At 31.3% G+C, this 11141-nt stretch overlaps 2 protein-coding genes across 4 annotated transcripts in view; one reads left to right on the top strand and one right to left on the bottom strand.

Annotated features, from left to right (window-relative positions):
* Positions 1 to 490: 490 nt before the first annotated feature.
* Positions 491 to 9996, bottom strand: LOC139522801 (large ribosomal subunit protein eL14-like). Its single transcript, XM_071316365.1, has 5 exons — positions 9874 to 9996; positions 9270 to 9365; positions 8321 to 8515; positions 1230 to 1283; positions 491 to 622 (listed from the first exon to the last, which is right to left on the bottom strand). The coding sequence occupies exons 1-5, from the start codon at positions 9886 to 9888 to the stop codon at positions 521 to 523; spliced, it is 462 nt and encodes a 153-aa protein (XP_071172466.1). The 5' UTR covers positions 9889 to 9996; the 3' UTR covers positions 491 to 520.
* LOC139522800 (probable D-lactate dehydrogenase, mitochondrial) overlaps positions 9915 to 11141 on the top strand; it is a 20499-nt gene continuing 19272 nt past the window's right edge. For 2 of the 3 annotated variants that reach the window (XR_011664495.1, XM_071316363.1), the window contains exon 1: positions 9945 to 10105. Coding sequence is in view for 2 of the 3 variants with exons in the window: in XM_071316363.1 (XP_071172464.1) it covers positions 10019 to 10105 (87 nt within the window). In the remaining variant the exon portion in view is untranslated. Of the gene's footprint in view, positions 10106 to 11141 lie in introns of all 3 variants that reach the window. The other variant, XM_071316364.1, reaches the window with a different exon arrangement.

Raw genomic sequence — 11141 nt, 5'->3', positions numbered from 1 at the left:
TCCTGACAAGACAGATATTAAAGTGTAAGAGGTGACAATTTGATGAAATTTGGACGAGACATTTTAGTGTACGGAACCTGAAAAATAAGCAATTTTCCATGTTTTAAAGGGAGATTACTCTAGTACAGTTGAGTGACTCAATGCCCAAATTTTAACTGAGTCTGCAAGTTTTGGTTGTAAGCTTCATGTACGAGTTTCATAAAATTTAAATGTGTATAACATGACTCAATGCCCAAATTTTAACTGAGTCTGCAAGTTTAGGTTGTAAGCTTCATGTACTAGTTTCAAAAAATTTAAATGTGTATAACAGAAGTTGGGAGTGTGGAAACACAATTGGGCAGACTGAAAGATGGACGGTCGTGAGTTACACTTAATATCCCTGTTACCTTTGGCAGGGACATGAATGTAGCTTCAAAGTGTCCGACTTTTCACATGTTTACTTTCTTAGCAAAACTTGGTTTTACCACTGAAGATTTATTAGAGAAACAAGTTTATTTCTAAACCCTTTAATAGTGAGTGTTTATTTTTTGCTTGGACGCTTCCTACTCCTCTTGGGTTTAGCTGGAGCCTTCTTGGCCTGAAGTCTAAGTTTACCATATTCAACATTTATCAATCTGTTTCTCTGGAAAAGAAAAGAGAATATATTTTAAAAAAAAATATACTTTATACCATGTATACAAATACATGTATGTCAAGGATGATGTGCAAGATACGTCAAATAATCCTAGATTTTTTGTTTATCAATATTTTCTGTAGTAACAGCAAACAAGTCTTAACATATTGTAGCAGAACTTAAATATTCTCCATGTAAATATTGTCCTGAACATGAATGAAATATCTTTAACTGGACATTAAGCAAACATTCCATATAAATATTTTTTTCACTTTAAAGGATAAATATGTTTTTAATGTTTTATCAACTCCATTATTCTATTTCACAGCATGTAAATGAAATTGTTTGGAAACGTATGACATCAGCACAAAACAAAAGGACTTCAAACACAGCTGAAATTTTTATTAGGTTTTGATATGAGCGTTACTGATGAGTCTAAATGTAGACGAAACGTGCGTCTGGTGTACTAAACTATAATCCTGAAACTTCTGATAACTCTTTACATATAAAATTCTAAATCTTTATACAAGTAACAGTGCACATCTTTCTTTGTTGTTACTTCTGATTTATTTTAAAAATGACTAAGTCTTTACTGCAGAAACTAAAATAAACTTACTGCTTGCTTGGCCTTCATCAGTTTAAATCTGTCAAAATCTGAGAGCTTACTCCTCTGAAATTATACGAATAATTGTTATCAAATCTTTTTATTCCACGATATTGGACAAATATTGTGTATTTGATTGTTAATGTCTAAATGCCAATTTCACTAATTCAGCACTCTACGCTATATCATGGCGGCCACATTTTGTTCTAGGACCCAGGAAGAACTATGACCTTCAGCAAGGACAACTGGCAATCCTAGTTGAATAAGATTTGAGTTGCACACAGATTGCCACAAGCAAACACAAACATAATATCTGTAAAATTGACGATATAATCTAATTAATTTCAACAATTTAAACTTCAAAAGTTAAAGCTCCTTTTTCTTGAATATAATGTTTAAATGAATTATCTAATATCATGCAAGACCTCAAGCACATGGGCTTAATGAAACAGATATTGACTGGTGAAAATGCTTAACTTCCTAAACACAAATTAAGGTATAACAAGACTAAATCTCTGACATGTTGTTATCAGCACTGCCAGTATGACGGCAATTCCTATCAAGAAAGTAAGGTTCTTCATTGATATAGTCTTGTTATATCATCTGATACTTTGGTATATTAAAATGGAAATTAAAGTCATTTATTTACATTTTGAACATTATTTGGTCAATTCTTGTATCAACATTAACTCAGAATTTTTTTTTGAAGATATTTACAGATTGTTCACCTAAAATTTTCTTTTATTGGCAAGATTTGATAAAGGGTTTATTTTACATAACATACAGGGTATTTTTTTTATAAAAATAAGGCCATTAGTTTTCTTGTTTAAATTGTTTTACATTGTCATATCGAGGCCTTTTATAGCTGACAATGCGGTATGGGCTTTGCTCATTGTTGAAGACAATGTATTTTTTGTTATGAATTTGGACATTTTGATCAGATGATACATGACTAAATCTCTGACATGTTGTTATCAGCACTGCCAGTATGACGGCAATTCCTATCAAGAAAGTAAGGTTCTTCATTGATATAGTCTTGTTCTGATGTAAAACTATACATAAATTATCTGTTCTGATGTAAAATCATATATAAATCATCTAACATTTCCAGATCAAGCCAAACAAGGTAAAATCAAGTGAAAACTCAACCTTATAGACAATATTTTTTGACATGTTTAATCTCCCTGGTTATTATTAGATCTCATCTGGCTAACATAAATTTAAAGGTATTTTAAAGGCATATTTACAGATGATTTTCCAAATAGCTAGGTAAACCTGATCTGTTCCAAAGGTCTTCCAAATTTGCAGAACAGATTTTCTTTTTAATAAGTTTCAGAAAAAAAATGAATGATTAACTTTTTAGGTGAGATTTGGAATAGAAAAGAATTATTTTTATCGTATCAACACAATTTTTAGTGGGCTTTTACATTTATTTGAGGAATGACAGCTGAATTGAGATCAGATGATACAAGACTAAATCTCTGACATGTTGTTATCAGCACTGCCAGTATGACGGCAATTCCTATCAAGAAAGTAAGGCTCTTCATTGATCTAGTCATCTCAACACTGTTCATTATCATTGAAATAAATTACCATAGAATAAAAAGAAATTAATTTTTGTATAAAGATTTACAAAGCTGTTGAATAACTTGCTTATATTCTAGGAAATCTATATCATGGCGACATTTTACTTATATCCTTAAAAACATTTCAATTCTGAGCCCAAAACAATTGTGTGTCTATCCTGGTGATTATTTAGAACCAACCCACCTGCTTATTTATTCACCATAGTTTCATAAGTCTTTTTTTAATTTAAGACATGCACCAAAACCAGATTGAAAAAGTTCAACACAAAGTAATGAAAAGCAGATTTTAAAAAAAAAATTAAATCAGAAGATTTTTACTGGTCTTTAGCCCTTATCTAGCAGATTTAGGGTGGACTTAATCGAGGTCTGATAAATGACTAAATCTCTGACATGTTGTTATCAGCACTGCCAGTATGACGGCAATTCCTATCAAGAAAGTAAGGTTCTTCATTGATCTAGTCATGTTATATCATCTGATTATTTGGAATATTTACATGGAAAATTTAGTCTTTTTTAAATTTTGCTTTTTATGTGATGAGTTCTTGTAGCAACTCAGAAAATCGTTTGATGATAATTAAGTAAGGCTCTTCATTGATATTATTCATCTCCAGTCTCTTCAAATCAGGGAAGTAAATTATATCAATGGAAATTTGAAATTGTCAAATTTTACCAATATCCTTGGAAGCATGTTAAGTTTCTGAGCCCAAAACAACTTTGGGTATATCCCGTTGATTATATGGAACCAAGATACTTCATTATCAACCGTAGTTTCAAAATGCTCCTTTTTATATAAATTTTAGACTAAGAAGACCATTTGAGTGAATATGATTTTTGGAATAGTTTTATTTTTAAAAATTTTGATAAATTGTGACTTTTTGTTGAACACTTTGTACTTAAAGGATAACTTTTTATTAGATCAAAGAATTTGTACTGGTTTTTCGCAAACATCTGAACAGATATAGGATTAATCTTTTATTGAATTGAGGTGTGATGAATGACTAAATCTCTGACATGTTGTTATCAGCACTGTCAGTATGACGGCAATTCCTATCAAGAAAGTAAGGCTCTTCATTGATCTAGTCATCTCAACACTGTTCATTATCATTGAAATAAATTACCAGAGAACAAAAAGAAATTTATAAATTCTTCTTGGAGACATTTTACTTATATCCTTAAAAACATTGAAAGTTTCTGAGCCCAAAACAATTTTGTGTCTATTCTGGCAACTATACAGTACGCCCAGAGAGTTTGTAATCGCGAACTTTTATCACCGATTTCCGAGTGTTGCGGTGTGACACCGCGAATCACGGATTCTACTCCCAATTTCCTCCAAAGATTCTCTCCCAACACCGCGTGGCTGTTAATTGGTTTATTGCCCATCGGATGAACTGAAAATTAATGACGCGTGACAACATAATCGGATTAGCCAGATTTATTACCTTTGTACATTTAATCGATCTTGATTGCACCTGTGTGCTTTAAAATACGTTATTTAAATGTCCATTCATTGTCAGATTAAAGTGTGACATTTTTATTTAAAATAAGATAATTATTCTTGTATGTATATGCCCATGTCATTGTCATATGAAATAAAACGTAAAAACGTATAAAAATACGAATAAAACACTTATTTAGTATTTTCATTATAGTCCGATCAGGTCATAATTTTTGTTTTTTCAACAAAGTTTCAACAAAGATGATTTTACCACAATTAGAACCTTTTATGACCTCTCAGTGAGCAATATCCGGTTCATTAATAGTTCAATATTATATAATAAATATCAACTGGCTTAAAACAAAATGATGTTTTTAGGGTAATTTGTCCAATTTAAATCAAACCCCAGAGTTAATTTATCGGACCAACAAGTGAACTCTGTTACTTTCAATTTATTTTGAAATGTAAAATATTATGTTTCATTACCTCGGTAGATTTCCGACTTGAAATATTTGAATTTAAAAAAGAAACTGTAAAGTGACAAATAGTTTTGTATGCAATGTGGCAGCCCTATATTCATAAATACTGAGATAATTCCCCGCCCAGACACAACACAATAATCACAACCTTATTTAATTATATGAAGAAATAAAATCATGTGTTTTTTATCTGTTATGATCTGTTATTGATCTTTTATTATTTAAAATAAAATTGGATTGGCGCAATCCGTATTTTACTGCTCGTTAAAAGCCCTCGGCGAAATATAAAAAGAAGTATTTCAACAATTTATACTTTAGAATATTAAAATGAAATAATATCGTACAAGAAAGAAATATGTAAAAAAAAATGTGGATCGGATTTTTACGATCGACACATTTTCACAGAGGATCTCTACCAACGCCCATCAGGAACTGAACGACATGCATCCTGTTTTCATCTACCATTAATGTATAGTGTTGACTATGGAAGTATAAATAATGTCCAGGTTTATGTCCTCTGTTGACTGAGAAACATATAAATAAAAGGCTGATGTTCGTTTATTCAGAAAAGGAATAAAATTTAGAATCCGGTTAATCAATTGTAAAAGGACCTTCTAGAGCCTCAATCTTAACGTACACAAATGTCAATCATTACAAAGCAAGTTTAAACCTTCAATGAATTTTCCCACGGTTATCCAGAAAGGTCACCTGAGTTTACTGTTACATGATACTATTTCCCGCCAAATAAAAATCTCGTGGACAAAATTGATGTCACTATTTTTAGCATTCAATATTGTGAGCGAAGTCAAGTTCAAGTTCAACCACTCACTGTTGATCACTGAGATGCGTGTCGTCTTCCCACGGCAATTAATTGTTTTAAAAATATTTAAAGATCACTGTTCTAAATACAACACAAAAGTTTACATTCATTGTGCGTAAATGAATATTATGCAACGACGAGTTGATGCAGCTATAGAAGTATTCCTGTTGTAGCCGAAATGTATTATATCCTAAAGTAATGCTAATCGTGAAGAGAAAATGCCGTAGACTTATTAAGCATAACGAATGGTGAATAGTATTTTCTTTTTTACTTGCATATACAAGTTTTAAGACACGTAATTTTCTTTAAACTCACTGCTCACATTTTATACCTTCAGCGTTAGTTTCCGTTTATTTTCACGCAAGTATGTCTCTTTTCGTAAGTTATATCAATTACCGATAAATAAAAAAACGAGGTCATAATCAAGTATAGATTTTTTTTATAAAACTTTAATGCAATTGAAAGCATTAACAACAACGTTTTGGATTTTAAAACTTTTATTTTGTAATCGTAAAATGGAAATGGCGTAGAATTATTAGCATAACAGATAGTGAATAATATTTTCTTTTTTACTTGTAGTATAAAAAACTTTGAGACGTGTAATTTTTCTTTAAACTGCACTCATTTATTCAGCGTTAGTCTCCGTTTATTGTTGCACAATTATATCTCTTTTAGTAAATTAAATATTTATTTACTGATAAAAAAACGGAAGTCAAAATCAAATACAGTTGTTTAAAAACTTGATTAAAATGTAGTGTAATTGAAAGAATTAACAACAACGTTTTGCTTTTTATTTTAATCTTTCATTTGTTTCAAGCTATCAGATATAACCTGATAATCAATAGACAGGAAATACAATTGTTTAATTACATTGGAAATCTCACATACCTTGACTGTCGCGTGCCGGCATAGATCAGACGGATTAGGGCAATTAATTACCTGGTGTCACACCGCGTCACACCAGACTGGGAGAGATGTCGCTAATACAATAAACAAAAGGTAGCGGATTTACGCGGAAGTCGGAGGGAATACTCCCAAATTTCTCCGAGAATTTTGGGAGGGATGTCGGAGTTTCCTGGTGTTACACCAGGAAAAATATCGGAGTATGGAGTTTGGGATTACAAACTCCTTGGGCGTACTGTATGGAACCAACTAACTTATTTATCCATATAAATACTTTCAAATCTTTTTTTAATTTCAGACACGCCACATGACCATTTGGATGAAATAAAATTGAAAAAGTTTAAGATTTTGATTTATTGGGACTTTTTATTAGACCCTAAGTAATAAAAAGCAGAACTTTTTATTACATCAAAATATTTTAACTAGTCTTTAACACACATCTTATATATATATCTTGACAAATTTAGGAACGACTGAATTGAGGTCTGATGAATGACTAAATCTCTGACATGTTGTTATCAGCACTGCCAGTATGACGGCAATTCCTATCAAGAAAGTAAGGCTCTTCATTGATATAGTCATCTCAACAACCTTCAAATCAGGGAAGTAAATTACCAGAGAATAAAAAGAAAGTTAATACTGAAAAGATAATTACAAAACTGATGAATGATTTGTTTATATCAATTTAAATTTAAACCAATGAATGCCATGGAAATTTTAATTGTTGAAATTTCACTGATAAATTTTGAAATATTAATTTCTTTCTACGGCCAAAAAAAATTTGTGTCGAATTTTTCCTAGTGATTATATGGAACCAAGCTCAAGTAACTTATTAATCCACCATAGTTTCAAAAGACTGTCTTATTTAAGACATTGGAAAGACCTTTTGGGTGAATATTTTTTTTTTGCAAAAGTTAATTGGTATGATTTTGAACTTTTTAATGAATTAAAGCATTTTTTTACTAATCTTTTGAAATAATTGACAGATTAGGGAATGATGAACTGAGGTCTGATGAATGACTAAATCTCTGACATGTTGTTATCAGCACTGCCAGTATGACGGCAATTCCTATCAAGAAAGTAAGGCTCTTCATTGATATAGTCATATGACCCTCTTCAAATCAAGGAAATAAGGAAATATTAAGACATAAATGGAGAGAATGATAAGAATGATATTTAACCAATTAAAATTTACAAAACTAAGTATTTTTTTGTTTACATTCAAAGAAATTTTCAAACAGAACGAATGTTCTTTCCCCTGGACCCATGGTATTTGGATTAAAATCAACCATTGTCACCATCAAGGCGTTAAGGAATATCTTTTATAAGTCAGTTAGAAATAAACATATATGAGTATATTGGTACAATTATCTACATCAATTTAAAGATCTTATTATACTGTTTAAACTGGTTTTTTTTAATTTTTAATCGAAGTGCTTGTAAGCACTAAAGAATAAAGGTTGCTTTTATTTCGCAATTTTGAGAATTTAACAGAAAACAACATTTAATTACATTTAGCTAAGAAGATTATAAATTAGAAATGGAGCTAAATGAATCTTACTTTGTTTAAGATTGGAACATGCAATTAAACCTCCTTCATAAGCCATGAGTTATTAATTTAATTCTAATCAAGTTGTTTTGACTATTCTTGACAAGTATGGTAATTGAAATACACATCAGTTACTAGAATATCTACTTGTTTTTTTAAATATAACATGATTTCATCAATAAAGGATCACTTGACTTTACTACTTTGTTTGAACTATCAAATGTCAATGAATGTAGCGATAAAACTGAAGAAGATAAATATATCAAGTCAGTATCAAAGGCTTTAGATTGCTTTTTATGCAATCTTTACCCAAACAAAACTAAATGTATACCAGTTCTCTGTTTGCTATTTTCTGGGCCCATGTGGTTTTTCCCCATTGTTCTTGTACTTTCTCACTTTCCCATTTTTTCTTCAGGAGACCAGTACGGAGGGATCTTGGCATTGGTATTCTGATACCAGTCAAATGAATGTTTTTGAAATTAATCTGTTTCCTGGACACACCAGTGCATGGTCCATCGATCAAGGCCTGTAATCATAATTCAAACAATTAATGGTTTTACTTTGGCTTCATAAAAAAATTATGCTTGTCATACGAAATAAAAAAATTTCCACATCATAACTTTTATGAATGATAAACTGAAAATACTCCAATTTATACTTATAAATAAGAGAATTCTGCAAACTGATTTTACAATATTTTAATTAGAATGTGTTTTTTTTGCAATACACTGAGAAAAGCTAGACAAGAGCTTGACATACATTTTGTTGATCTCTTAATGTCTTTCTGGTTTAAAGTGTTGTTGGGTTAATGTCTCACCAATATATACTCCAAATCTTTTGTTAATGTACAACAAAGTCAGAAACTGGAAGTCAAGTAGTAGACAAAATAATTATGACGTCTGGAAAGGCTTTTTAACTTTTTTTCGGGGACACCTTGGCTTCAGCGTTGTGCCGTAGGAAGGCGTTGTGCCGTAGGAAGGCATTCCAGAAAATAATTAAAATAGCTTTGCCAGACGTGATAATTATTTGGACTAGTCAAGTAGTAACCAGACTAGACGGCATGAACATCAAGAGACAAAAGCCAAACTACAAACAGTGGCACATTACATTAAGACAACTGGCAGATTTGATACTGCTGATCCTCAATCCCAAAGCATACCCTTTTACAGCAGAGAGGAAAATATGTTGAGCAAAACACATGCAAGAGAAAACCTGCACATTGAGACAATTTGTGCCAACAGGCCTTAAGATTGAAGTTATCAGAATGACAATAAACTCACCCTGTTCTGATCAATAACATCAACTATAGCACATAGTTTTCCTTGGTCTGGTCCATAGGCAATGTAGGCCACACGGCCTATTTCAACAAATCTTAACTGAAAAAGAGCAATAACTAATTTGAAAACATGCAAAAGTGTATACATTCAAGTCATAATCACTTTATATTTAAATCAAAGAAATGCCCTGTCTGATAAAACAGCAAACCATTTCCAGGTTTAAGGACGAGTTGGTAGGGGACGACTTTGCAACGAGGCGAATCGATTAGGATTCCATCTACTCTTTGAAAAGAACTATTTCCCCCTTTTTCTAGTGTTGGGGATTGCTTAAACAACATATGGATAAAGAAAGTAATATTCTTGATTATAATATTACATAAGTTCCATTTCGTTTTTATTTATTTACACAAATATATCTTTGAGTGAAACCACGTGTTTAAAAATTAACGAAAATACCCCTAATTTACAACAATTTTACTAGTTTGTAACGTTTATCTTTAACATGAGAGGCTATTTCTGTTATATGGAATTATCTTTAAGCGATCTAATGCTATTTCATTATGAATAACATGTTTAAAAGGCGATTTTATTAGGAGAGAATAAGCACCTGGCCGACAACCATGATTCGTCGTGAAAAAGAGGCTAAATGGAGGAAGTTTAACCCGACTTCCGTTTAAACTGGTTTCCTTTTGCACTAATTGGAACCAGTATCTTATTTATCACAAATCAGCTGGCCTTGGGAAGAAAAAAAAATGTTTTGTAATAGAGTATGGAACAGATCTCTCCGTTGTTTGACACGTGCATATCATAAGTCAGTAGATAGGAAAGGACTTGCACAGGTAATTGATGATTGACAATTTTCCAGATTTCCAGAGTACTCTGTTTTAACTGCATGTTAATGTTGACTATAATTTCCTCCTATCAATGGAGCACTCCAACAGGATACAGAAATTTATGATATAAAAATATGTGAAACTTCATTAAACTGTACAGTTATCCATCACCCATGGTCCGATTAAATCATGGATTACATATATAGTAAAATTGAAATAAGTTAAACTGAGGGGGCTGATGGGTTATTTTCGTCCTTCATGGTTGTGTTTCTTTCTTCTTTATATACATCTTATCTTATCTTATCTTATCTTATACAGAAAAATATCAACTGGTTGATGATTACTTTCCGGCACATGCCTGGTTTAACAATATTGTTAATGATTGAAAATATATTTTTTATTTCATAATAATTTTTTAATTTTTATATATACGAATGTATATGCAAGTAATATTTTTTCAATTTTTATTTTTATACGCCCGTCAAAATTTTGACGGGACGTATTATGGTATACAAATGTCCGGTGTCCGTCCGTCCGTCTGTCTGTCCGGCGTAAACATGTCGCATCGTAACTTGAGAACGACTTATCCAAATTTCATGAAACTTAACATAGTTGTTTCTTATGATGGTCAAATGATTTGTATACTTTTTGGTGAAAATAAGATTAAAACTTTTTGAGTTACGGCACTTTGTAACTAAAACAGGGGTGTGTTTTTTTCACTTGTCGCACCGTATCTCGAAAACGATTCTTGATTATGGCTTAAAACTTTAAACACTTCTTTGTTATATTAATTTTAATATCTGTATACTTTTTGGTGATGATTCAAAATTTTATTTTGGAGTTATTGAGTATTTTGTTAAACAGGGGAGGGTTTTTTTACATGTCGCGCCGTATCTCAAAAATAATTTATGATTATTGCTTAAAACTTTACACACTTCTTTGTTATATTAATCTAAAGATCTGTATACTTTTTGGTTTTGATTCAAAATTTCATTTTTGAGTTATTGAGTATTTTGTAAAAAAAAAACAGGGTTGGGGGTTT

The sequence above is a fragment of the Mytilus edulis genome, chromosome 5 (assembly GCF_963676685.1).
Source record: "Mytilus edulis chromosome 5, xbMytEdul2.2, whole genome shotgun sequence".
Lineage (NCBI taxonomy): Eukaryota > Metazoa > Mollusca > Bivalvia > Mytilida > Mytilidae > Mytilus > Mytilus edulis.
The sequence above is the reverse complement of the archived record's forward strand: the minus strand, read 5'-3'. Positions and strand labels throughout refer to the sequence as shown.

What these genes read in the sequence shown, in the direction of transcription:
- LOC139522801 (XM_071316365.1), bottom strand. An exon ending in ATGTTATTGATCAGAACAGG is followed by an intron (nt 8,516 to 9,269) that starts GTGAGTTTATTG and finishes TTATGATTACAG; the next exon opens with GCCTTGATCGATGGACCATG. An exon ending in TGATGAAGGCCAAGCAAGCA is followed by an intron (nt 623 to 1,229) that starts GTAAGTTTATTT and finishes TTTCTTTTCCAG; the next exon opens with AGAAACAGATTGATAAATGT.